Raw genomic sequence first — 26,989 nt, forward strand, 5'->3', positions numbered from 1 at the left:
TCTACTCCAACTACTGTTTCTTGTTTCATCCACAGTCCTGTCCTTCCCGCATCTTCCGTCACCAGGCAGCCCACGTACAACATCACATCATCCTGTCTTGAACCATTCAACTTCGGCCCTGTGTCTCCATTGACAAGCTCAACCAACAACAAAAGCCCCAACAACACCCAGGCCCATGGCCAACACCAACTTCGACGTCTTTCTTTGCCAGGCCTCAGAGCTAGCCTCTTCATTGACTGTCTGCTTGGCCTGGACACAGCTCAACGATCCCGAACTGTCATGAACCTCGCCGCTCTCCGCAAAGTGCGTCCAAGTCATCAGCACCGGCCAGATCATGTGCTCAGCCTCCCGAATCGACGAGCTATTCCCCTTCTCTGTTGGGCTCGACCCAGCCGCGAAAAACAATGAGCTCCTATCCGCAGCCAGCGGGTTCACGCCGTTCTCATTCTTGCTAATCGGCGTAATCTCTACCATCCGTTGTCAGCTCAGCCCCTCGCAATAGAAGAACAAAATACTGACCATAACCCGTCCCAACAGGACTATCGCCCTCCACCCCCACCAACCTGAAATACCCCTGACAAACCTCGGGCACACTCACATCACTACAACCTCCTTCCTTCCCCCCGTTCCCCGCCAACCCATTCACCTGTAACTGATTGATGCAATCACTCGGCAGCATCTGCTCACACCCCCCATCACCACCATCTTTCAGAATCTGACTCGTATTCCCCGTCCCCTGAACCAACCCGCCCGTGAACACCATGGCGCAAACCCTCCAGGTGCTGGCATTAAACCCCGGAACTAGCCCCTCGTCAGGCGGGATGATTTTGAGCGTCGTGGTCGTCATGAACTGCTTCTTTTTGTCGGATAGGGTAGACGCCACACCGGAAAGGGAAACATCAGGGGTGATTCCTATCTCCAACGCCCAGCCTTGCACCCGGGAGGCGGTGCCGTCTGCTGCCCCGGCGGGGATGGAGAGGTTGTACCCCGTGATGGGAAAAGAGGCGTTGGAGATGGAGTTGAATCCCCTGATGGTCTCGAGAAAGGGAGCAGCCGGGAGACCATAGGGGGCAGAAGACAAGGGAGAGGTGCCGCCGACAAAAGACTGGGCAAAGGAGGAGCGGGGCAGGAGCAGCATGAGGAGGGAGAGCGGGATCGAGTAAGAGGACATGGCGATGATGTGCGGTTCCAAAATGGCTGTGATCTAAAGGAACAAGAAGAGAAGCTTGAAAAGGAGGTCGTCGGTCGAGTCCATTTTATGTCTCTCTCCTCCACAAACAAGGAGAGGCGAGATACACGCGCAATGTACCCAAAGCAAGCAGAGGCCTAAGAATAGAAGACTGTGTTGGGCTGGTGGAGTCTTGGCTGGATGGGTTGGAGGCTCTGGCGCAACAACATCGGGGATCGAAAGAGAGAGAAAAGGCCGAGAGATATAGCCAGTGACAAGACCACCGGCGGGATGTCTTGCAGCTTCTCGGACAATAACCTGCAAGGAGAGGGTCAGAGCACTACATACTCGGGAGCCGTGAGACGGACTAACTATATGCAGGCAGAACTGTTGGCAGATCTATGGTGAACATTAAAGAAAGTAGAACCTGTTCTTCCTTCTGGCGGGTGCCCCTCCATTGGGCCTTCACTTCTCCTGGACCAAATGACAAACGACGGGGCCGTCCCCAGGCCTCTGACGAAATGGCCGATCAACAGAAACACAACGGTTCCTGTAGTTATCTCGGTACCTTAACACGCTAACAAAACACAGTTCAACGGCGGAGTTGCAGCAAGGGGGCGGAAAGCTTAATCCCACCTCGACCGGCCGCTGGGTTGTTAGCTCGCCGTCTTGGTGCTCGAAACCCTTGACAGATCAACCTGAGACCCCGATGCCCGGATTCTGCAGAACTCCAAAGTTGAATTCTTTGCTTGTGATCGTCCCCAACCAGCCCCTTGCCAACCGCCCCAGGATGAATGGCACGACAAGGTAGGACAATTTCTTGATTTTTCTTCTATCCACTCTCTCTTCTTCCAAACAACTCTAGACTCGCTAGCTAGCAGACAAGATCGAAAACCAATTACCACCCATCGACGCCGACCAGTGCTCAAAACTGTGTGTCATACGACCCAGAAACAACAGACTGGCTGGTTGGCTGACTGACAAAAAGTATACAGACAAACAATGTGACGAAAAACGACACTGACCAAACAAGTGAGAGGACGAAGGGGATATCATAGGTGTTAATATATGACACAGCCACAGCAGTAAAATGTTGTTGTATATACGAACACATGTCAGTCAACATCAGGCCCATACCCAAGTCAAGAAAACACAGAGGAAAAAAGAACCCAAAAGGAAAAAAAAGCCAGATACACCAAAAGTGACAAAAGGAGATGTTTAATCCCCAAAGCTCATCCAGGCCCAGGAACCAACGGCACTTCCGAGAATGAGGATGGTCAAGATGGCCGCGCCCGCCCTGTCGCCGTTGGTGATGGGGGCGAGCGGCTCACTCGGACCTCTGGACCTGGAACCAGCGTCGTAGTTGGGCTTGCTCAGACCTGTGATGTTGTTGGCTGGAGGAGGTGCGTCGTCAATCAGCAAGCTGGACACAGCAGCCAACACATTCATCTGCTCGCCAGCGCCGCTCGTCTTGTCGACGGCAGGATCAACATAGACACCCTCCCTCCAGTAGAAACCGCACCTCCGACCCGTGTCACCTCCTGTGCACTGCTTGACAGCAGCTTCGGTAGACGTCCTCAAGACCGGGAGGATCTTGTCCCGGGTATGCGGGGCGACCTTGGTGACCACGGACAGCCAGCGGTGGACGTAGCCCTTGAACGACAACATGTCTGCCGTGCAGGCGCCCTTGCGGCCCTCGCAGGGAATTTCGTAGGCGATGTCGTCCTCGAAGAAATCGCGATGCATGCCCTCCCACAGCTTGTCGACTCTCGTCTTCCAAATCTCACTGCCGTTGGTGTAGTTATACATGAAGGCGCTCCCGTGCAGCAAGAGGGCGGCGTTGTAGCTGAACTGGGCTTTGTTGATGTCGGTGCAGTTGTGCTCGACGTGGCCACCGTCATACACACGCCAGTCCTTGTTGTCGATATACCCTACATCCCACAGCCACTGGAACGTCTTGTCGGCCCAGTCGGCATATGTCTGGTTGAAGGTGTAGGCTGCCAGGCGGGCGCCCAAGTCAAAGAAGCAGCCGTTGGCAATGGTGTTCTTGTAGTTGTAACCTGCGTTGGTGGGGGGAACCTGCCATCTCAGACCTCCGTTGCAGGTGTTGTCGTGTCTTTCGGGGGCGGCTTGGGTGTGGAAAACAGCCTGGGCCAGGGCGAGCCACTGGGGCTGGTCCTCCGGCGGGTTGGGGAATTTATTCTCGGCCGCCAACATGGCACTCATGCCCCAGAAACCCTGATCGTCGTTGCCCAGCGAGGCCGTATGGTTGGGCGGCATGTAATCCTCGTTGGGACCGACCTGGTGAATCATGCCTTCGGTGACTACCTTGTTGTAGGACTCGTCGCCTGTTAGAAACCAATAATCGACGTAAGTGCCCATCATGGCTCCTCCTTCCCACCAGTAGTAGTCGCCCTTGTGTTCTGTGGGGGGACCGGGGAGAATGCCGGGAATTTCACCCGACTGGTTGCCCTTGTAGTAGAGCATGAGGTCGTAGGCGAGCGTGGCGGCGGACTCCTTGATTTCGGCTGCAAACAACAAAACAGTCAACATCAATTCATGGGATTCTCTCGACATGTGCTGAGTCCGGTCGGTACCTTTTGTGCCCAGCTTATAGACGGTAGCTCGTGCGCCGGGAAGCAAGCAGCTTGTGGTGGCCAGCAGCGCCGTCAACCATCGCGACGGGCTTTTTGGTGCTGGCGTTGTCGCCATTTTCGTGGCTGTGGTTGTTGCAATCGCCCAATCTTCTGTATCTGCTATGATATCCAACTTGAAAGTTTGGGTGATCTGGGGGTATGCGTCGTTGTCGTTGGTGGTCGAATCCGGAATAAGGTCGCGCTCAGGTCAAAGCGAAAGCTGGAATAGGGGAACGAGCGTGGGTTTGGTGGGAGTAACGAGTGTGGGTGACGGTGGTGGTGATGACCAGCACCTGGTGTTTACCTAGTTCATCAACATATACCTTACAGGTGATGATGACGGAGGGGTGGTGGTGACGATGATAACGGCGATGGAGGCGGTGGTAGATGGAAAAGAGCGAGGCCAGGTGGAAATGGCATGGTTTCAGGAGGTGGGAGGGCCAAGATGACGCGAAGAAACACCTCCTTGTCGCTGCTTGGTATTCCCGTTTGGCGCTTGGCTTCTTGGCTTTTTTGTTTTTTGGCTTGCAATGGCTGGGCATCGGCGAGGCGGTGCACGCTCGCCTCCACTGTTGACGGTGCCATTGGCTGTTGCATTTGCTCTCCCAGCCTTGGCGGCCATCAGGAGCACTGCGATGCAGGTGGGCCTCTCTTTTTTTCTCGGTGATATCCCTCGAGTTCCAATACAATTCATTCCGGGCACTAGGTGAGTCGTGGATGCTGCGCCGTTAGTCGATTCATCATTTTCGTTGCGCCGTCAGGACCGGACACGCGGATATCAGCATCGGAGAAGCTCTGCCCGCTGCTGCCGGTGAGGTGGGCAGGGGAATACGGAAGCCAAGATGCACAGAGAGGCCACCTCAAGATCCCAACCTGGAATCCCCACCACAGGCCCCACATGCAACTGATCAACCCCAGAAACCGTGAAAATCCACCCCACATACTGTCGATGTTCCAGACCCTCCAAAACCTGTTTTAATTCAGATCCAAGCGCCCCGAACGACTTCAACAAGAACGATAAGATATATATACGTGTGGTAGCCCTCTACTACATGGACTTGTCCCTGTCGTTCTCTGGCTATCTACCTGAGTCTCGGTGGTACACTGGTTGTCAACGCCGCCCACTTTGGCCAATTTCTTGTCTGAAATCTCGACTAACGCGTTGGAGACTTGGAAAACACTTGGAAGCTGTTGGCATACGTCAACCGGTACGCTCAACGGCTTTTTCTGCCAGCGATCACCTCTTGTTCGGAATTGTTGGCACGCGCGTCCCCGACAGCTAGCAATCTCACAATTTGCGTATCCGTATCTGATGTGGCTGATTACATCTCGTATTCAGTCATGGCTTAGACCGACAATGCATACTTTTTTTCTATTTACATATCCTGTCCATTTACATACTTCAAAACAGTGACTGGCGCACACACTAACGCTCCCTATCTACCTAGTTGTTTGCCGTCTTGTCGTTGTAGTAATGGATCTGTCGGGCAATGTCAGTTGGTACCATCTCAATCACTCGAGTAATTATGAGGGGAACTCACAGTATGGTCGGAGCACCCTGCAGGCGTTTGATAACCATAAGCGCCCGTGTTGATGAACAGCTGCTGGTTCTTGCACACAAGCCAGGCTCCGACGTTCTGCCTCCTGATGCTCGGCACGCTCCACGTGAGTGTGTCTCCCTGCCACGCAAACGTCCCAAACGTCGACTTGGTCGTGTTGAAGAAGGTGGCCAGAGTACGAGGAGGGTTGGCCTTGTCGGCCGGCTCCTCCACCCAGAGATACAACGGTGGGTTGGATACCTTGTTGACTAGCTGTCCACCCTCGATGTTGAACTGTCCTGCCGTGGTGTGTGACTCGAGAATAGCGATGCCGGGAACATTCGCGGGCTTCGTCTGGAGGTATTTGTGATAGTTTGGAGGCGTCACGCCACGAATCCAATAGGCACCTTGCTGGAGGGTGGTGGGAGAGGGCGTGGAGACTGGTGTGTCTGCTTGAGCAACAGGTGAGGCTAGGCAGGCGCCCGCGCTGAGCAGGATGGAGACAATGGTTGACTTCATGGTGGTGGCGTTACCGACGAGAGTCTTGGGTTGTCGACAAGCTTTGAGATGGAAGGTTAGCTGCACCTCGGCTTTTAAGGGGTCCCTCGGTCAGAACGACGCCGATCGGATGATCGAAGATCAATATAAGGCTCAATATATACACCGGGGCCTTTGCCTCCTGGCGAGCGCTTTGCTGGTGGAATTAACCTCTCCGCCGGTATTGAGCTGCTTTAATCCCGCGTCCCGTGAGAGGGGCACTGCTTTGTGAACAGGAAAAGGTAGATCGGCTGCTCTGCTAGATCCGGGTAAATGGCCTCGACATGAAATGATCGATTGTTACTACCACATAAAAGAAACAGACTAATATTGAAAATATACAAGAAACCATGTCCTCGACACATGAACATGTATACCAATACAGCTCGTCCCGATGTCCCTGAACCCCTGAATCCTTCACGTAATCACCTCAGCCTCGCGATGTTCGCATCTCGTAAACATTCTCCCGTCGCTTCCCTTTGGCGTGCATATCAGCAGGAGCCTCCACCACCGGCACCGTCCCGGGACTGATAGGCTCTCCCTCATAAGGACTCAGTGGCCAAGGGTTGTTGAGAGGGTGGTTATGTGTAGGAGGTGCAGGTGCAGGCAAGTCTTGCCCCCACACGGGCTTGATCATACTACTTCGGGTGCTTTCAAAAGGATTGCGCTCTGAAAAGGCCGGTCCCGGTGATGGACTCATCAGTGCAAAATCCCTGGGATTAATCGCGTCATAGTAATCCTGAGCTTGCTGACGATTCTGCTTCTTCTTGCGGCGTCTGCAAAGAAACATGATGAGCAGAGTGAGAATGATGACCAAGATTAGTATCCCGCCTATCACCGCCCCTGCGATGACGCCCTAGGTCGTACCAGGCATGTCCATAGGTCGGGAGCTGGGTGTTGCCGACGCGGAAGGCACGGGACTGGCGTGGATCATGGCCTGCTGCCAATGTGGTCTCTCACCGCATCCGACCATGGTCTGGAACGGACGATCGTGATATGTCAGCGTGTTGCAAAAGACCGAGGCAGGATTGGTGCTGTTTGATCCAGGTCAGGTTGTTAGAGACGACGCCTCAAATGTTCTTAGGACACCGTACACGTACCAACAGGTTGTATGTGGACCAAGATTATTGCAACGCCCACGACTGAAGTCGCCGTTGTCTAAGCAGGCTGTGGCGACATCGCAACCTACTGATGTTGGACAGCAGCCCACATGGCCTTGAGCGGTACTACAAACCAACCCTCCGTTGCATGTTATAGGCTTGTCTATTGGGCCATGTTAGACCAAAGCAAAGAGGCAGGGTTTGGAACGTAAGCAACGTACTGATATCGCCTTGAATATAGGCACAGGTAGTGAGGGCATTCTGTCTCAACAACAGGTCCCGCGGACTATGAGGAGGGTTTGGGGATGCCGTAGGAGCGGGTGCCTGTGCTGGTCCATGATCCCAGTCAGGAGCCTCTGCGTGGAAATGCGTGGGCTTTGCCGCATGCCATCTTGATTCCGGCGCGAGAGCACCTTGAAAGCTTCTATGGGCACCTTCGGGGACTCCGTGATGAGCTCCTCCAAAGTGGGCTTCATCTCGGAGAATGAGTGAGAGGAAGAAGAGCCACATAACTCGGAAGGTTAAAGTTGGTACGGTCAAGCCCATGTCGGACATAGGTATTCGCAGCACTGGACGAGTGGAAATGAAGACATTCAGCAATTCTGTATCTTTGATCCACCTAGTGCTTAAAGCGCTTGCGAAAGTCTGGCCCGACAGTCTGGACAGGTCAACTGAGCGGGGCAGAACAAAGACTAGATCTCCAAAGACCTTCGGTAGCTGGGCAAGCTAGGTATGAGCGCCTGGGAAGCTTTATCCAGAGCCTCATTCGGAGACCGACCATGCGTGCCGTGGCGTACGCGTTCTCTCAACTACAAAGAAAACCTCGGGAATTTTGCACAAATCAGGGCATTTCTGTCCTACCTAGTAGAATGCTGACTCAAGTACCTCGATTGCGAGCTGGCCAATGCGCCGGCATGTGTGGGAAAAGGGGTAATTCAGGGGTAACCAAGATTTGTTCCTATAGCACGGCAGAGAACTCTAAATGGCCAAAATGTCTCATTTTTCTCACCGAAACCAACTATTATTAAGGTGCTGTTTATTCTATATACGTATTCATTAGGCATTATTTCATGTCATGGCATCTGTGCGAACTTTGGCTCATTGACTCAGATATCGATCCATCTCGCCATCCATTTGTCAACAGCCTCCTTGGCCTCATCAACCAGCCCAAGTTCTGTCAAACTGTTAGCCACCCCATCCAAATGTTATCGGAACCATCAGACGAAACTTACCCAAAAGAAGCTGAACACCACCTCTGATACCGCTCTCCAAAGCAGAGGCAATCCAAGCATGCGTGTAGCTGGTGTGCTCGCCGACAAAGATCAACTGTGTCCATGCGTTAGCTTTTTATCATGTCAGTCTTGAGCAAGGCAGGAAGACGTACCCCATCATAAGTCTTGAAGTACTCGGGAATATACAGCTGATGCTGTCCAATACTTGGGTTCGCCCAGCCACCCCTGGTGAGCTCGTCTTGAGCCCAGCACCGCCTGTTGTACCGACCAGTGTACAGCTTCCTCGTCTCCTCGCCGTGGATCTCGGTCATGGCGTCCAACACATACTGGACGTGCTCTTCTTCTGACAGCGACTCAAGCAGCGCGCCAGTGTCATAACTCGCCAGAATGGAAGCGGGCCCGGTGCCGTTGATGTTGTAGGATGGGTAGCAGATGGAGCCGATACCGGGGATGTCGGTGGAGGTGCTGCAACTGCCGAGGATGGGGTTGGCGTACTTCTCCCAGAAGCGCGTCTTGTACTCGAGGGCGACCTTGCAGGCGTTGGCGTACTCGAGCTTGCGGATGGCGTTGGAGATGGTGGCAGGGAGGGTGGGCATTCTCCAGGAGCGGACGACGGAGAAGGGAGCAGAGATAATGGCGTAATCGTAGCCGGCAGAGGAGAGCTTGGACTTCTTCCCATTGCGGGGGTTGCTGTCTCGGTAGGAGAGCTGGACCTTCTTGGAACCCGTCTTGGAGTCGGTGGAGAAGGCAACACGCTCGACGGCGCGGTTCATGATGGTATCCTTGTTGACCAACGGGTGAAAAGCCAAGGGGAGACGGTTGAGGCCGCCATCGATGGTCTTCCAGGAGGCGGCTCGGAAATAAGCGCCGCTGTAGATGCTGGACCAGTAGCTGTGATCGCTTCCGCCAATAACATCTGTGTCGTTGAGGCTACCCCCAAGATGGTGTGTCAGGAAAGCAAACTCGGACCACGTATCACCACCAAGACCCTTGAGACCGTTCTCGATCCAGTCCTTGTGAGCCTTGAACATGTTGTTGGCCACATCCGCATACACACTGCTGGGAGGCATGTACTCGCTCAGGGCCGCAGCCAAAGCGATGGTCGAGTTGTCCCGGGGCATAGAAGGGGTCCCCAAGGAAGGATCGGCCGCAATCTGGGCAGAAGTTGGTGGCAGACCGGATGGGAGCTTGAAACCGTTCCTGTAGACCAGTCCGTTTGGCGAGCTCTGGTACCAAGGCTGGAAGCTGACGGTGAGGTTCTTGCTGTTCTTGTTCAGCTTGTTGATCTCCTCGGCGACCTGGAAGACGATCTGAGAGTCGGTGATTTCGAGCGTGCTGTTGGTTGCTGGATCATTGTAGGTCCAGGGGAACCGCATCGGGCCCATCTCCTGGTAGGAGTAATCGAAAGCCTTGCCGCGCAGGTACTCGGTGTGAACTCTGCCACCAAGACGGTTGCCGGCCTCAATGATCTTGACATTCTTGAGGCCCGCTTGAGTGAGGACGAGATAGCTCATCAGCCCAGACATGCCGGCGCCCACAATGGCGACCTCCTTCTCCTTGGCGGCCTTGACGTCAATGGGCCCCGGTTGTTGGTCCTGGAGGAGCTTGACACCCTCGAACCAGGGACCAAGGGTTTCAATTCCCGTGGCGTTGGTCATGGCGATGGCTGTGGATCGTTAGCAAATGAGGTGCGTCTTGTTTCACCAGAGTTGAACTGACCAGCTCGCTTCTCTGCTCTCTTTGCGTGGCGATTCTCAAGGAGCTGAGGCTCACTCCTCCCCAGAAGCTGCCCGGCGGGGTTCCAGGCGGAGAGGCATCCCCCAGACTCAGACCTCTCGGGAAGCTTCCACACAAGGCGTGTCTCCTGTCTCTTTCCCTGGACCTCGCCCACGGTGTGATGAGCATCTCTAGCAGAGAGAGATGAGCAAGAACCGTAGGAAACGGTTACAGGACCGGCCACGTCTCTCTCGACAAACAGGTGGACGTTGCCAAGGCGAGAGGTCACGGCATGGCGAGTCTCGAGCCTGACAGGGTGGCTGTTGAGGTTGACTGAAGCAGCAGCAGCACCTCCGAGGAGGAGGAAAGATGTAAAGCCGACCATTGTGAGGAGAGGGGGGTGGTGGGACCTGGTCGTTCTACCCGGAACGACAGTCTCAGCAGACCTGGGCCTCGGGGTCTTTTATACGGAAGGGTGCCCTCAACATGGCCGTGCCGGCTTACCATCCCGAGCTCGGAGAGGTGAAGCCTCGGAACATGGACGAAGAGTCCACCCACGCATAATCGGATCAATTGCTCCATCGATAAACAGTTTCCCTGTTGAGGTCAGCTGCGGGATGGACGCCTGCCCGACAGCTAACGCCCGTTTTGTGTAAATCTTTGACAAATCGTGCCTCTCCCCCGCGAGGAAGGCGAATACCTACCCTGGTGTGTTCTGTTCTGATTGACTGCTTTGGGAGAAGATGGAGGGGCGGTTAGCAGCGTGGGTGGATTGGATCCTTGTCAGACTTTGTCCCCGATCCCTCTTCACCATTGTACCGAAGGATCCGAGAGGTGCTCTTTTGCGCTGTGCAGTTGCAGTAGTTATCGGGTCTAGTAGATATCTGCATATCCTGGGGAAGTTCGCTTGGAAGACGACCGTTGTTATCCGTATCTTGGCCCCCATGCTGGTGGAGCGCCCCCCCATTCCTGTTCGGGAAGGTGGTTGATTTGTCAACAGCAGGACACAGCTAAAGGAGCAAAACTCCATCTTGTTGTCGTGATAAGGCGCGTTTTCTTGATTTGTTTGTTGCAATTGGTCATGGGTTGTCAACGGCTTCGTTGATGTTATACCAAAGGCGTAGAGGGACCCGTCTCTGATTCCGAGGTGGTCAGCCGGGAGAACTCCATTTCCGAGTGAAAAGGCTACGTAAGGTAGCTTGCGTAAACAGATACAAATCTACCTACATATCTTTCCATCTTATCATGGGCTCCTTTCGCATCATCGTTTAGCTCGTGTGCTAATAAGTCTCTCGTACTTCGGGTTGCCTGCCGGTTGTACAAGCAGTTTCGACGAGAGGTTCCGTCGTGTCTAGCTAACAAAGAAGTACCATCGTGAAGGTTGTTATCTCGCTTGCCCATGATGAAGAAGCAAAAAGCAAATTGGCAAAGGCGGCTTTGGCAATATGAAGTAAACAAACAGAGTATAAAAATAGGGGTGAAAACCGAGGCCTGTCAGTCGCAATGAGCCGGTTACATTGGGCGCAAGGCGGGTAAGGTAAAGGTAAGGTAGGTACCCTACCTACGGAGCATTGCATGGTGCTAAGGTAGGTACCAGATGACGCGATTCGAACCAGAGTTTTGATCTGAGAAGCTATAATTAAGGCATGAGCAGAGTCTCATCCCCCTAGATAGGGTCTAGTCCCAGTACCCACACGTTGATAGGTCTTTATCAATGTCCCTCCCCCCGTGTCAAACTCCTCCCATGAAACCTTGCCAGCCAACTATTCGCCATCATCACTCTGATTCTCTTGCCCCAGATCATGAAAACGAAGACCATCATGTTGTTTACCACCAAGATGGGGACGAAAGCCGCCACAACAATCGTGACATATCCATGCTTGAGGATCCAGTTCAACAGCTCCCCGCTAAAACCAAAGCTGATGGCCTGCTTGCCAAGGTTCATGATGATGAGCATCTCGCTCAAGTTGGCATTGTACGAATCAACCGCATAAGCCAATGTGAGTGTGAAGTAAAAGTAACCAGCCCACTGGGTGATACCGATCGCGATGAAGTAGCATATCCAGTGGAGATTTCTGGCTGCAGCCATACCAAAGAGAACTTGGCCTGCCGGAGCGACAAACGCGGCAGGAATGAGAACCCCCAGTCTCATTTCGGCTTCTCTGATGCCCCCATTCCTCCTTGTGAGCCTCGCGGCCAGGATATCGGATGCCGGGAGTAGAGGAAGAGCAAGGCCGAAGCCAATAAAAGTCGCAATGGCGCTCAGACCAGAATTTGTCTCGGGCCAATTGTATGGGGGCTGAACAATCTTCAACGGGAAGACGAAGTTGAAGGAGAAGCCGCACAGTCCAATATAGATGCCGTAGGTGGCGATGACCCAGAAGGTGGAAGGAACCAAGAGATGGGTGAAAGCTCTGAATGGCATGGCCCAAAAGTCACACGTGTAGTCGAACTTGTCCGGGAAGATGCTGAGCTGCTGTTTCCAAGACTTGCGCCGAGGAAGGACAAAATTGCCCGACAGCTCTGCAGTCTCTGGCTGCCGCTTCTTCTCATTGCCTTCTGCCGTGGTCGCAGCCGACGTCACAACCTCGAGGTTGCTCCCGCTTGATGACCCACCTGACGGAGCAACAGGAGCTCTGAAATACAACGACTCTTCCACAAAAAGAAAACACAAGAGCAAAAGCGCGACACCAAAAGCCAGCTCGACATAAAAGAACAAGTTCCACGAATACCCGGCCGCAAGCATAAACCCGCAAAACATCGGCCCAGTCGCTCCCAGACACAAGGCAACCGTATACCACCCCAACTTCTTCCCTCTCTCGTGCAAGAAGAAGATGTCATTCACCAACTGTACCGGCAACGCCTCGCAAACCCCGCTCCCAAAAGCATGCACAATCCTCCATGCTAGCAAACCCCCATAGGTCGTCGATTGACTCGCCCCGATGATCCCCCCAATATATGCCACCAGGCTCAGCAACATGACCGGTCGCCTCCCGTACCTCTTGTACAACGGCACCAAGATCACACTCCCAAAACCGAAAATCAAGTTGGGGTAGTTCACCAGCCCTGCCGCCGTGTTGGGATCGACGTTGAACTGGGCGGACCAAAGCCCGATGTACACTGCCGGTCCGAGCAAGGCAGAGATTCCCAGGAAGGAAAAGGCGCAGGCGCAAAACATGATCATATGTTTCTTGAACTTGGTCCATTGTAAGGGGTCGTTGGGGTCGGCCGAGGGGACAGGGAAGAGGGCCTGGCCGTAGTGGGTTTCTTCACCCTCTTTGGCAGCGAGGCTCACGGTGCCTGGGATGGACTCCTCGTGAGCGTGGCTGTGGGGGTCATGGCGGATGGCGATGGCCATTTTGGGGGGTGTGTGAAAGAGGGCAATGTGCTTTTGTCAGATGTCTGTCACCCAGATTACCAAACTGTTGACACAGACGTCAGCAGTGGCATGTCTTGACATTGGACATACAAGCAAAGGTAACCAGATGGCACCCGGGGAAGGGAATCAGGAGGATATTATATGTAAATCCCATCGAGAATGATCAACCGGCCACGCGAACGATCCTGCAAGATATATACATTCCATCCAACCCCCTCACTCAACAATAGCAATAGGAGAGTTGGACTGACACCACCGAGCTTCCTCGGACAATGAAAAGGCGAACTGGTTGCACAACAATCACTACCGCCCCCAGGAATTACGCTGGTAGCTGCCGTGGCGACATTGTAAGATCTACATTCGGAAGATGGCAACCTGCAATGGCACGAGCCAATACTCGCACACACACATGTATATACAGTACCGCGGGAGGATGTCAGCCGGTACACCCACCTCATCTGCACGAACCATGCTCCAGATAGTGGGCATACTCAACCACGTGGTGAATGTGTATGTCAGAGATGCCCAATCCCCCCTCATTTGCCTTGGTTTGTGACTTAGCGATAAAGCAAAACAGCACGAGTAAGATACATGCTCACCGTGTAACCTTATTCGCAAGGGAAATCTTGGGGGTAAAACCACAAAACAACATCGATGTCATGTCCACAGAGAAGCATGCACCCACTCGGACGCATTAAAGGATCAAACTGGATGACATTTACCAAAGTCTATACAACAAAAACCGCCTCAATCTCCTTCTCTGGCTGTCAGATTTGGAGATTGGAGGTACCGGGAGTGTGTTTCCTGCCAAGAACATGGGGAAGACGGTTGCTGTCTATCTGACCTGAGAGTGCCGGCTTGGAAGCCAACATGCGTTATGCTGTTGGCTCTGAACTGTCCGCTCCATGTCCATTGGATTCACCCGTCGCACGGCATGTTGTGTTTATGCATAGTTCTCGTCCAATGTTTCTGTAGGTACTCCGCTTTGGGACGGTCTCTTTTGATCTGTTGGCCGTTTATTTCAGAACTTGTTCTGGGTCAACGGACGTCCAGTATAGATACTAACATGATTCTGTACGACCAACGAGCTTGTGGAACCAACCCTAGTGCTCGAAATTGTGTTACTACCTAGGTAGATCGGTGTTTAATGCGAGGAGTTGGGTTCTGTTCGAGAACTGACATGGTTTATATTGGCCACGACTTCAGTAACGGGCAGCTTATCTTCCGCGCAAATCTCTACGAAGCTGGTTTCGTAAAAACACTAGCACATACTGCACATAGAGCTGTACAACAACGTGGCTCGGAAATTCAATTCAGGCAGTCCGAACCGGCCTGAGAAATCCCTTTGTGTGTCTGCGATGTACCTCAAGTCACCAAAGAGCAAAAAAGGGCGTGTCTAACCCGCTCTATCAGGCTCAAACATTTCCTTGGTTCGTCATGTTGTGTAACCCCAACATAAAAAAACATCAACGGTCAGATCCAATCGGCGGCTATTAGAACGGCCGAATGGCCCGTCCCCCTCTTGCAGACGCCTTCGGTAGACGCTCAGGGACACCTGGCCAGAGAGTCTCGGGCAAACACGGTACTGTGTTGATAAATCACGAACTGCGTGGATTTGAGGTGTTCCAGAGAATTGTTTTTTAGCATGATAGGATTCATGACTGCATTGAGCCGTCAAAAATCTTGTTATCAGCGATGAAACATCACCGAAGAAGGGGGGCAGATTAAAAGTTAGGAATTAAACCGGCATATAGACTCGGGATCAGGTGTGCAATGTGCAAGACTCCATCCGAGGGTATATATCTATATTTACACATGAACCACCCAAAATCTCTTCCTGGGGGTATCCCGCTCAAAGTAGCAGGCCTTAGGCAAGGAACATGAGGGCCCACCCAGCCACTGCAGCAGCCAAAAGACCAGTGGCGGCACCGGTCACACCGGCGCCGCTGGTGTCGTCCCGGAACTCTTCAGCGGTCGTCTGCTCGCAGATGCCCGAGTCCTTGAGCGCATCGGCGGGGACATAGACCTTGGGAACGCCGTTGTTCATCTTCATGTCGATAGTGCCCGACATGCCAGCCTGGTTGGACTGGCAGGTGAGGACCTCAACGACCTTCTGATCGGCCTGGAAGCCGCCAACGGTGAGCGTATGTTTGCCGCCCTTGGAGCTGTTGTTGGTGATGCAGTACACGATCTGACTGCCGTAGGAGCCCTTCTTGGTGCAAAAGTAGTTGTCGTTGGCCTTAAGGATCTCGGAGGCGGTGTTGACATAGTCCTTGTCGAGCTTGATGATGTGGTTGCGCACCTTGTTGAGCGTGGCGGTGAGCTTGTACAGGGGCGACTCCTTGTCATAGCCGGACTGCCAGAGAGGCTCACGGTTGTGAGGAGTCTCGAAGCCGTTAAAGTGCTGCTCCTGGCCCTGGTACACGGTGGGAACGCCGTCGTTGAGGATAACGTAGGTCATGGCGTTCTTGGCAATGGCCATGTCGCTGTTCTTGTTGGCGAAACGGGGCATGTCGTGGTTCTCGACAAAGGTGCCCAAGGCAAAGGTGTCGTTGCAGTTGTTGATGGCCTGCTTCTTGATCTGGGCGAGCTTCTCGAAAGAGCCGCCGTTGAAGCCCTCGATGAGCTTGTAGTAGTCGAGATAGTTGGGCATGCCGGGCAGGAGGTCCAGAGTCTGGTAGCGGCAGAAGTCCTCGGTCTCGCCCGTCAAAACCTCGCCCCAGGCAAACACACCCGAAGACTTGACAAAGCCGGGCAAGAACTCGTCGTTGACGTGCTTGGCGGCGTCGATGCGGAGACCGTCAATGGAATAGTTGCTGACAAGACCCTTGATCCAGCTGTTCATCTCCTTGATCACGAATTCGTTGCGGGTGTCGAGATCGGCAAGGGCAACGCCATAGGGGTAGAGCCAGCAGTCTTGGTATTCGGTGGCGTTCAACCAGCCCTCCTCGGTGACGTTGCAGTAGGGATGGAAGTACTTCTCGTCGTTGAAGGGGTTGAACTTGGAGTAATCGACCTTGGGAGGGGGGTTGTTGTCGAACTTTTGGGCCATGTGGTTGACGACAACATCGGCCATGAGGTAGATGTCGCGCTTCTTGAGCTCGGCCACCAGATCCTTGAAGTCCTTCTCGGTGCCAAACTTGTCGTTGAGGGCATACAGATCGGTGGTCCAGTAGCCGTGATAGGGGTCACCGGCGGCTGTGTGCTCCTCCATGTTCTTGTTGATGGGGCTGATCTGGATGGCCGTGAAGCCCATGTCTTGGATGTAGTCGAGCTTGTTGATCAAGCCTCTCCAGGTGCCACCGCAGAACTCGTGGGCCTCACACTCGTGGTCGATGGAGCCATCGGTGCGGGCATAACGGTCAATCATGACCTGGTAGACGGATCGTGTCTTCCATTCCTCAGCGTCGGCAGCAAGGCCGAGGCCAGAGAAGGCCAGACTGGCAACGCCAGCCAGGCTCAAGAGTGAAGCTCGCATGGTGGGTGTCTTGCTGTCAAGCAGAAGCTGAGAATATCCCAAAATAGGAAAGCGACGATACTTGTAAGACGGGCAGTGAAAAGCTGGTTCGGATGCACCGGTGTCTTCGGCCCAATATTTTTTTCTTCCTCCTTCCTTGTTATTTATGCTTAGTGAGTGACTCGGGTCAGATACCCCCTTCTTTCTTCGTCTTCTTGCTTTTCGTCCTAACACATTGGGGCCGAAAGGCAAAAAAAAAAAAAAAAAGAGTGTGAATACGCCTAAGACGGCGTTTTTGGGAATGTGTGTATAAAGCGAATGTAGGGAATAAACAACCGTTGAGGTGTCAAAGATGACTGGCGTCAGGTTGGACAGACGATCTGGGAGAAAATAAAAGGGGGGGCAGCCCGGGGGGAGGGAACACCGCGTCCCTACAGGACGCTACGGACACGCTTTTCGACCCGACACCACTGTGCTGGGCATGTCGGGAGGGCCCCGGGGACACCGGCCAGTGGTTGACATTGGGGAGAAGGGGGTGGGGGGGGGGGGGGGGTGTGTTCATGGGGTGTCCATGCAACGGGACGAGATGAGAGATGAGGAGATGAGCCTACCAGCCAAGACAGTCCAAGAAGAGGCTGGACACTGTGCATTGCTTGCGAGAATGAGGAACCAGTAGGGGACCCCTGCCACGCCGACTCGTGTCAGTCGAATGTTGACCCATCCGGTCTCCGCTTTGAACTGCAGGCTTTTTCTTGGACTGAAATTAGGGGCGTTTCTGTTTTTCTCATGTAACGGTTCTGCCGGCGGCAGTGTTGCAGTAAGGCATCCGTACCTACTAACTAACATGACTTCCAAGTTCTATCTACCCTACACATCTATGGTCGGGATGAGCTTCCGAGTCGTGCGGTGTTGAAGAGGCACAGAGGGTTAAGTGATCCTGCCGTTGAGCCAAGCCGTTGTCGGGTGTTAGTGTATGCCAGATGGCAGACCTGCTTGCCAGGCGGGATGGGGGATGCCAGCGCGCGCGCGCCGCGGTGTGGCGTCGAATGGCGGAACATTGGCCAGGTAGGTACCGGTAAGCGAAGGGGTGTGGACCTTTTGTTCATTCTTGGCGCACCACTCTTTTCAGGAACTCGAAGCCGCCGACCGAAACATCTTCTCCAGAAAAAAAAGGAGCACCAGCAGCAGAAGCAGAAACACGAAGGCCACTAACAGCTGGCTCCATCCCGGTCATTTCGTCGTTTCGGCCTGTCAGTGTCAGCAACACAAGAGACATCCACGACATCCTTCTCTTCCAGTGAGTGCCATCAACCCAAGGCAATGCTCCAGAACGACACCAAAGCAGCAGGGACTTTTCTTGTCGTCGCGCTGGGCAGTCGACAGAGGCCATGGCAAGGCGCGAACCAGCACGCAAAGAATTCTTCTTTTCCGCCTTCCGAAGCCCGATCGAGCGGGTCGCATCGAATCTACCGCGGTACCTCCTCTGCGATCCCTGTCTGCGCACGCTCGTATCGAATCAAGCTGCCAGGGCCCAATGGTCACAGTGCGCTGGACATGGAGGGTCGGAGGCGACAAACCAGGGCACTCTCCACCCTGCCGACACAGGTTTTGCACCATGAACCTCGACAAGCCTCAAGCTTCCAGTCTAACCCGCCTTATCGCCCGTCCCAAGAAAAGGGGCAGCAGTGCACCGTCGCACCGGCCAAGGCCTGGATAAGGGAAAATTGGGAAAGGCACCAGGTACCTGTTGCATTCATCCACATCCGCCCACCAGCCTCCTCTGCCTTGCCGGGTTCTTCATGTTGAGAACTTGTGTTTTGTTTTGGCCTTCATGTTCATCTCACCGTCTCACGGGGGCCATGCCGGCATTTTCTTTCCTTCGACGGCCTTCCAAGGAGATGGCCGAGGGTCCGCGAAATGATGTCGATGCCGTCGAGATGAAGTGGGAAAAGGAGAGCTGATGAGCCAACGAGCGAACATGCCGAAAGTGATAATTCCTATCAAAAGCAACTGATAGGCCGAGTGGTCTCGGCGCGGCTCCGCTTATCTGCGCTCCGGTATTCATCCGCGCGAGGGTGGCCAACGCGAGCTGGGGAGGTGTGGCAGCTGTGATGCTCCCACGCCCAGCATCCAGATCTCCACTTGGAAGGTCTGACCACGGGTTTCCATGCCCCCTTTTCCCGCCTCTCTCTCTCTGTGACCGGATGGGGCTTCGTCGTGTCGTGGAGTTCACACCTAGGGCTGGCTGGCCTGTCCAACGTGTCTCGTCCGTCCGGGGGTCGGGAGGGGGGGGGGAGGCTTCGATAGCGCGCATCTTTTTCCCTTTCTAATCTGTTGGTGGTTGCCATCATCGTCCTTCTTTGTATTGTTGTGTTTTCGAAAGTCGTACTGCTGAATTTTTGTCTTGTCTTGTCTTTTGTTTTTTATTTGGCATTGTCTCTCGTTTCCAAACCTACTGTCGCTCCCAATGAGAGGCGAGCGACGGTCAACATGATCCGCCCTCCGTTCTTTTCGAATGCCCTACTCGTCACCCTCCTTACGGCCACCACACTCGTTCAAGGCCTCAGATACGACAAAGATGAAGAGAACTGGAACCTCAACACGAAGAAGTCGGCCAAGACGCCGCTCGAATATGACTACGATGTCTCTCTACGACCAGAAAACTACACCTACATGGAGTCCCCCACAAACTGGCGGATGCCCGTATACACTCTCTTTTTAGATCGATGGGTCAATGGCGACCCGAACAATGACGACATCAACGGCACCCTCTACGAGACCGACATGATGAGCACGCAGCTACGCTTTGGAGGAGATCTCGAAGGACTGAGGGACTCTCTCGACTACATTGCTGGCATGGGTGCCAAGGTATGCTGAACGGCGGGGGGGGGGGTTCGACCATCAAAGAAGAGAGGGCAGAGGGTGCTGACAGACGACAGGCCATTTACATTGCTGGGTCTCCCTTCATCAACTTGCCATGGGGTGCCGACTCCTACTCGGTATGTGCAACTAGAGCTCACCTATCTTGGGTGTGGTGGTAGTGGAAGATGTACTGACCGAGGCCATGCCAGCCCATCGACTTGACTATGCTTGATAAGCACTTTGGACACATCCGTGAGTGGCAGGAGGTTATCCATGAAATTCACGAGCGCAACATGTGGGTTATCATCGATAACACCATGGCTACGTAAGTTTGCTTCCGGTATGTGGTTCCGCTGAGGTGGTGCAAAATCTGACATGTCTCTCCCGGGCAGCATGAGTGATCTGATTGGTTTCGAGGGCTTCCTCAACGAGACGACGCCTTTCCGGACCGAAGAACACAAGGTTCTGTGGAAGTCTGATCGTGTGTACCCCGACTTCTCCATCGGTAACGAGTACAACGAAACATGTGACTACCCCGAATTCTGGTACGAGGACGGCAAGCGCATCAAGCCGCCAGGACTCAAGGGCTGCTACAACAGTGACTTTGACCAGTATGGTGATATCGAAGCCTTCGGTGTGTTTCCCGATTGGCAGCGTCAGCTGGCCAAGTTCGCCTCGGTGCAGGATCGTCTCCGCGACTGGCATCCTTCTGTGGCCGCCCGTATTGAACACTTTTCTTGCATGGCCGTGAGGGCGCTGGACATTGACGCTTTCCGTATCGACAAGGCCGTCCAGGTCACGGTGGACGCCCAGGCTTCCTTCAGCTCTGCGATGCGCAAGTGTGCCACCGAAATTGGCAAGACCAACTTTGCCGTCTTTGGTGAAATCACGAGCGGCAACACGCTTGGATCCATTTACATTGGCCGTGGCCGCGAGCCCGGGGCGGCCGAGAACTTGCATCCCGAAAAGGCCATGAACATGGACTCGGACTGGAAGAACAACCAGGACCTTTTTGTCCGGGAGCCCGGCAACAGTGCCCTCGACGGCGGTGCTTTCCACTACTCCATCTACCGTTCCATGACGCGTTTCCTCGGCCTCAGTGGCCATCTCCAGGCCGGTTTCGACTTGTCTGTCGACTGGGTCATGACCTGGCACGAGATGCTCAAGACCAACGACATGTACAATGCCAACACGGGCAAGTTCGACCCTCGCCATCTCTACGGTGCCACCAATCAGGATGTGTTCCGTTGGCCGTCGGTTGTTCAGGGCATGGAGCGTCAGTTGCTCGCCTATTTCATCATCACGTTTGTGCTCCCCGGCGCGCCCATCATCTACTACGGCGAGGAGCAGGCGCTCTACGCCCTCGATGGTACGGCTGCCAACTACGTTTTCGGTCGCCAGGCGATGGCCCCCTCGCCAGCGTGGAAGGCACACGGGTGCTTCCAGCTCAACGTCACGCAGTACATTGGCTGGCCCGTCGAGAAGGGCCGTCTCGGCTGCCAGGACGACGGCGTTGCTCGTGACCACCGCGATCCTGCGGCCCAACTGCGGAACACCTTCAAGCACATGTTTGCCATCCGCGATCACCTTCGCAGCATCGATCATGGCTGGTACCTCAAGACTCTCGCCAAGCAAACCGAGGAGATTTGGCTGGATGGTAGCACAAACTTCACCGAGACTGGTATCTGGAGCGTTGGCCGGGGGACCTCCAACACGCAACTTGAGGACGAAGAGCCTGTGTGGCTAATCTACAGCAACCGCAACAAGACCCATACCTACGAATTTGACTGCAGCAACCCCGATACCTTCAACAAGGGTGCCTTCATCGCTCCCTTTGACGCTGGCACCAAGATTCGGGATGTCTTTGAGGACGGACCTGAGATCACTCTCGAGGCTTCTCCTGTCAAGAACGAGTTCGACAACAGCACCAAGAATGCGGGCTGTCTCAGCAAGATTGTCATGCCCCCTTATGGCTTCAAGATGTATGTGCTCAAGGACAGCTGGCTCGAGCCGGCCCCCATGATCACCAAGTTTGAACCTGGTCATGACATGTCCATCGATTCCACCGGCAAGGGCGGCGTGATCCCGATTCGCCTCGAGTTCAACCACGAGATGGACTGCGACTCTGTCAAGAAATCGACCACCGCCGTCCTCACGGTGGACCACTCGGGCATAGCCAACCCCAAGAAGCTCGACATCACCTGGGACAACAATGCCTGTGGAACGTTTACCCCCTCCGAGAAGAGCGAGTACATCGGGTCGATCGAGTCAACTTGGAAGATCACTGGAAAGCTCACCAATGTCCAAGACGGCATCATCAAGCTGTCCGTCAGGAACGCTACTAGAGAGGACGGATCTGCCAGCACCAATGCCAATGATCATTTCTTGATCCGGTTTGGGGCGCCAAACAACCCGGTCGTGTTTCCATCGTCGGCCAACTACTCCCGCACCCTCTTGCACTTTGACGGAAACAGGATGGCCATCAATCACAGCGCCGCGGGCGCTACGCACTTCAGGTTCAGCACCGACTTCGGTTCCCTCTGGAGCGAGTGGTTCCCGTACGACGCCGAAAAGACATACCAAGAAGTCGACGCCATGTACCGAGACAACACTCTCTGGACAGGTACGGAGCTGCAGAAGTGGGAGGGCAAGCACCTGCAGGTCCAGTACTTCAGCAAGCCCCTCGGCTCGTCCGGCTTCATCCAGCACGCCGACAGCAACGACATCACCTTTGAGCGCCATGTCCCACACATTCGAATCCACGGTCCGTACAACAAGTGGGGCTATGATGCCGGCTTGCCCGGCTCCATGGACTTGGTTCACCACCACACCTGGGAGCTGCACTACATGTATGAGTGGCCGGCCGAGTTCCAGCTGAACGTTTGGGGTATCAATCCCGACAACCAGCCCGATGTCGGCTTCATCTACGGTGACATTGACAACGACGGCATCGTCGACCGTCTTCCCCCGAGCAGTCTGGCCAGAAACGTCATCAACATCACCGAGGCCCCCCCCCTGCCGCAGCTCGCCTACAAGCTCGTCTACAACGACGCCACGTGGAGATTCGAGTACATTCCCACTGGTCACATTGGCATCCAGGTGGTTCTCTTCATCCTCCTTGCCATCATTCCCGTCTTGCTCGCCGTGCTTGCAGGCTGGATCTACATGCACAGCTTCTACCAGGTCAAGATCAACAAGTCCGGCTTCAGCTCCAAGGGCTGGGTCCCGCTCAAGCTTGGCAACCTGTCCAAGCTTGACTTCCGGAATCTTGGCAAGGGTGGTGTCGAGATGAGCCCCATGCCTCCCCCGCCTCCCAGCGCTGCCTTGGTTCCTTTTGGTAGCGGCGGTGGTCAGAGGACCGTCTTGATCGCGACCATGGAGTACAACATTGACGACTTTGGCATCAAGATCAAGATTGGTGGTCTCGGTGTGATGGCTCAGCTCATGGGTTCTGCCCTGAAGCACATGAACCTCATCTGGGTCATTCCGGTCGTCGGCGATGTCACGTATCCCTTTGACAGCATGCAGGCCGCCGAGCCCATGTACGTCCAGGTCATGGGCCAGCCGTACGAGATTGAGGTCTACTACTATACTGTCAACAACATCACCTACGTCCTCCTGGACGCCCCCATCTTCCGCAAGCAGACCAAGGCCAACCCCTACATCGCGCGCATGGACGACATTGAGTCGGCCATCCTGTATGCCGCCTGGAACTCCTGCATTGCCGAAACCATCCGCCGGTTCCCCGTCGACATCTACCACATCAACGACTACCACGGTGCCGCCGCCCCTCTGTATCTCCTTCCCCAGACCATCCCCTGCTGTCTCTCGCTCCACAACGCCGAGTTCCAAGGTATGTGGCCTATGCGCACACCTGAGGAGCAGAAGGAAGTCTGCGAGGTCTTCAACCTCCCCCCGGAGGTGGTCAGAGACTATGTCCAGTATGGTTCCGTGTTTAACCTGCTCCACGCCGGTGCGAGTTACCTCCGTATCCACCAACGTGGCTTCGGTGCCGTCGGTGTGTCCCGAAAATACGGTGACCGTTCTCTGGCCCGCTACCCTATCTTCTGGAGTTTGAAGAACATTGGCCAGCTGCCCAACCCCGACCCCTCGGACACTGCCGACTGGGACCCGAACGAGGATATCTCGAACCAGTCGAAGGAGATCGAGATTGACCAGAGCTTTGAGGAGAAGAGAGGCGACCTCCGCCGTCAGGCCCAAGAGTGGGCTGGCCTTGAAGTGGACCCCACAGCCGAGCTCTTCGTCTTCGTCGGGCGTTGGAGTTTGCAGAAGGGTGTCGATTTGATTGCTGACATTTTCCCCAGCATTTTGGAGAAGTACCCCAAGACGCAGCTCATTTGCGTCGGCCCCGTCATTGATCTGTACGGCCGTTTTGCGGCCCTCAAGTTGGAAAAGCTGATGAAGAAGTACCCCAAGAGGGTCTACAGCAAGCCCGAGTTCACCCAACTCCCGCCATACATCTTCAGCGGTGCCGAGTTCGCCCTGATTCCGTCTCGTGATGAACCTTTCGGCCTGGTTGCCGTCGAGTTCGGAAGAAAGGGTGCGCTCGGTGTCGGTGCTCGTGTTGGTGGTCTTGGTCAGATGCCCGGTTTCTGGTACACTGTCGAGTCCATGACCCCCTCCCATTTGCTCCAGCAGTTCAGGCAGGCTATTGTCTCGGCTCTGGATTGCAAGTAAGTTGGCCACAGCGTTCCTGCTTTTGCTAACGAACACGACTGACACACCTGATACTTTGCAGACACAACAAGCGTCAAATGATGAGAGCGTGGAGTGCGAAGCAGCGTTTCCCCGTCGCCCAGTGGCTCAAGCAGCTGGACGAGCTCTACAGCGAGTCCATCCGCATCCACCAAAAGGAGGCCAAGAAGAAGAAGTTTGATGCGCTCAGCCCCAGCCCCATGGGGACCAGGCCATCGTCTCGCGCCAGCAACATCTCGAACACTTACGTGGATCCAACCGGCGGCGCTCACACTCCAGGAATCACCCCCAGCCCAAGTCCGGGGCCAGAACAAGGCCTCATGACGCCAAGACTGGCTTCTCCAGAAGCCCTGCCCACGCCCACGGCGCCATGGGCAGGTGGTATGAAGTCCAACTCGCCTCGTGAATCGGTTGCCAGCTCCATCAATGGAAACACACTGTACGCCAATCCCGCGGCCCAAAGTAGTACTGTCAGCGTTGACAGTTTCGCAATCAGGGCCCAGAAAGACGGCATGCACTCCCCAGGACTCGCCCCATCGGACAACGGACTCAGCCTCCCCCGGCCGGCCTTTGGAAATGCCAACCGCAATAGCAGTCTTCTCAGTCTTCCCGATGTCGTCGGTGACAGGCAAGACTTCAAGCTGCAGCAGGTGGACCAGTTCTTCAACGACACCAACGGAGAGTACTATGCCGAGTTCGAAGACATGCTCGAGACGTTGAGCGCCGGCAACTCGACCAACGAGCTGTGCATCGAAACATTCCTCAAGAGAAGCGAAAAGGAGTGGTTCGCGAGATATCGTGACGCCAAGCTTGGGCGGTATAGAGAATCCCATATCGGCAGCCCTGGCAGCCGGCCCGAGTCGAGAAACGGTCTTGGTGGACGAAACGAGTCAGTTGTCAGCCGTGGACGTCAACGACACCGCAGCATGACCCCCAGCGGTCTGGCCAGGTCCGTCTTCGAGACCTCCCCACCAGGCAATGGCGGCGGCGGCGGCGGCATGGTGGACGATGAGTTCCTGTTGGGCGATGGTTACAGAGCACCAACAGGTCTCAAGAGGTATGGACACACACCCTCCGTCTGGAGAACATGAATAACAATACTAACCTTCCTTGTTGTGCAGAATCATGTCTATTCGCATCGGTGACTGGCCCATCTACTCGTTCTTCCTCGCCCTCCAGCAAGTCATTTCCGTCAGCTCGTACCAGATTGTCCTCCTCACAGGCGAAACCAACCAAACGCCAGAAAAGCTCTACATGGTCGCCGCTACCTACATGGCCACGTCGTTGATCTGGTGGGCACTCGAGAGAAACTTCAAGTCTGTCTACTCGCTCTCGGCCCCGTGGTTCTTTTACGGTCTCGCCTTCATGTTGATTGGCATTTCGCCCCTGCTTTCCGACTGGCGCGTGTCCAACAAGCTCGAGGAAGCTGCCACCTGCTTCTATGCCGCTGGCGCCAGCTCCGGTGCCCTGTCCTTTGCGCTCAACTTTGGTGACGAAGGTGGCGCGCCTACCAAGCAGTGGATCACTCGTGCCCTCGTGGTGTCGGGCTTTGCGCAGGTGTTCAGCATTGGTCTCTGGTACTGGGGCTCCATTGTCTCAACTCTGGATCCCACATCCACTATCTTTGTCGGCACTTCCAAGGTCCCCCAAGCCATCGTCGTCGGCATTCCCATCTGCCTGCTCATGTGGGCCATTGGTGCCATGCTTTATGTTGGTCTCCCTGACTTTTACCGGCAATCTCCGGCGAGCATTCCCGGTTTCTGGATCTCGCTTTGGCGCCGCAAGGTCGTCCCCTGGTTCTTTGTCATGATCATCATCCAAAACTACTGGCTGTCGGCTCCCTATGGCCGCAGCTGGCAGTTCCTGTTCAACACGCAGCACGTTCCCGGCTGGGGTATCTTCTTGCTTGCCTTGGGCTTCTACGTCGGCCTTTGGGCCCTCGTCTTGTGGGGCTTCTCTCATTTCAGCGAGGAGCACACCTGGCTCCTGCCCATCTTCGCCATCGGCCTCTGCGCACCACGGTGGGCGCAGGAGTTCTGGGGCACATCCGGCATCGGCTGGTACCTCCCGTGGGCTGGTGGCCCTGTCGGCTCAGCCATTCTTTCCCGCTGCCTGTGGCTCTGGTTGGGTCTCTTGGACAACATCCAGGGCGTCGGGTTGGGCATGTTGCTGCTGGCCACGCTGACCAGACAGCACGTCCTGACCGTCTTGGTGGGCGCCCAGGTCATCGGCAGTGCTTTCACCATGCTGGCGCGGGCGACCAGTCCCAACGCACTCTCGCCCAACACCACGTTCCCTGACTTCAGCCAGGGCATCATGCCTGGAGCAGCCAGTCCTTACTTCTGGGTGTGTCTGGGATTCCAGCTGATCATCCCCTTTGGGTTCTTCAAGTTCTTCAGGAAGGAGCAGGTCGAGAAGCCCTAAAGGTTTTGCTATACTACCTTTATCGTAATGCCTATTGTGCGTCTTGTTGCTGTTGCAGCCATGTTGGTGTTTTATGTCGGGTTGGCGGGCGGGCCGGCGTGCAAGGAAGACTTTGTTTTTTGGTTTTCATTTTCTCACTCTCCATGACGAAAGGGTAATAGACGGAAACGGATTCCAATGTCAAAGAAACTTATGGGAGGTTGGAAATGGGTTTCCAGCTGGGA

The 26,989-nt window shown here is 54.8% G+C and overlaps 7 protein-coding genes across 7 annotated transcripts; 1 reads left to right on the forward strand and 6 right to left on the reverse strand.

The window, feature by feature from the left end:
* Positions 1-138: 138 nt before the first annotated feature.
* PODANS_5_2790 (uncharacterized protein) lies at positions 139-1,171 on the reverse strand (the record flags this gene model as incomplete). The annotated part of the gene is made up of 2 exons (XM_001904005.1): positions 139-467; positions 526-1,171. The coding sequence occupies 2 exons, from the start codon at positions 1,169-1,171 to the stop codon at positions 139-141; spliced, it is 975 nt and encodes a 324-aa protein (XP_001904040.1).
* A 1,215-nt stretch (positions 1,172-2,386) lies between these two features.
* Positions 2,387-3,880, reverse strand: PODANS_5_2780 (uncharacterized protein; the record flags this gene model as incomplete). Its single annotated transcript, XM_001904006.1, has 2 exons — positions 2,387-3,696; positions 3,766-3,880. The coding sequence occupies 2 exons, from the start codon at positions 3,878-3,880 to the stop codon at positions 2,387-2,389; spliced, it is 1,425 nt and encodes a 474-aa protein (XP_001904041.1).
* A 1,368-nt stretch (positions 3,881-5,248) lies between these two features.
* Positions 5,249-5,861, reverse strand: PODANS_5_2770 (uncharacterized protein; the record flags this gene model as incomplete). Its single annotated transcript, XM_001904007.1, has 2 exons — positions 5,249-5,284; positions 5,346-5,861. The coding sequence occupies 2 exons, from the start codon at positions 5,859-5,861 to the stop codon at positions 5,249-5,251; spliced, it is 552 nt and encodes a 183-aa protein (XP_001904042.1).
* A 2,224-nt stretch (positions 5,862-8,085) lies between these two features.
* Positions 8,086-10,312, reverse strand: PODANS_5_2760 (uncharacterized protein; the record flags this gene model as incomplete). Its single annotated transcript, XM_001904008.1, has 4 exons — positions 8,086-8,153; positions 8,212-8,305; positions 8,364-9,877; positions 9,931-10,312. 4 exons carry the CDS (start codon positions 10,310-10,312, stop codon positions 8,086-8,088), a joined length of 2,058 nt encoding a protein of 685 aa, XP_001904043.1.
* Positions 10,313-11,638: 1,326 nt separating this feature from the next.
* On the reverse strand, positions 11,639-13,285 carry PODANS_5_2750 (uncharacterized protein; the record flags this gene model as incomplete). Its single annotated transcript, XM_001904009.1, has 1 exon — positions 11,639-13,285. One exon carries the CDS (start codon positions 13,283-13,285, stop codon positions 11,639-11,641), a length of 1,647 nt encoding a protein of 548 aa, XP_001904044.1.
* A 1,888-nt stretch (positions 13,286-15,173) lies between these two features.
* Positions 15,174-16,784, reverse strand: PODANS_5_2740 (uncharacterized protein; the record flags this gene model as incomplete). The annotated part of the gene is made up of 1 exon (XM_001904010.1): positions 15,174-16,784. One exon carries the CDS (start codon positions 16,782-16,784, stop codon positions 15,174-15,176), a length of 1,611 nt encoding a protein of 536 aa, XP_001904045.1.
* A 2,469-nt stretch (positions 16,785-19,253) lies between these two features.
* Positions 19,254-26,765, forward strand: PODANS_5_2730 (uncharacterized protein; the record flags this gene model as incomplete). Its single annotated transcript, XM_001904011.1, has 6 exons — positions 19,254-19,631; positions 19,703-19,762; positions 19,835-19,950; positions 20,018-24,319; positions 24,385-25,398; positions 25,463-26,765. The coding sequence occupies 6 exons, from the start codon at positions 19,254-19,256 to the stop codon at positions 26,763-26,765; spliced, it is 7,173 nt and encodes a 2,390-aa protein (XP_001904046.1).
* Between the last annotated feature and the right edge of the window lie 224 nt (positions 26,766-26,989).

The sequence above is a fragment of the Podospora anserina genome, chromosome 5 (assembly GCF_000226545.1).
Source record: "Podospora anserina S mat+ genomic DNA chromosome 5, supercontig 1".
NCBI lineage: Eukaryota > Fungi > Ascomycota > Sordariomycetes > Sordariales > Podosporaceae > Podospora > Podospora anserina.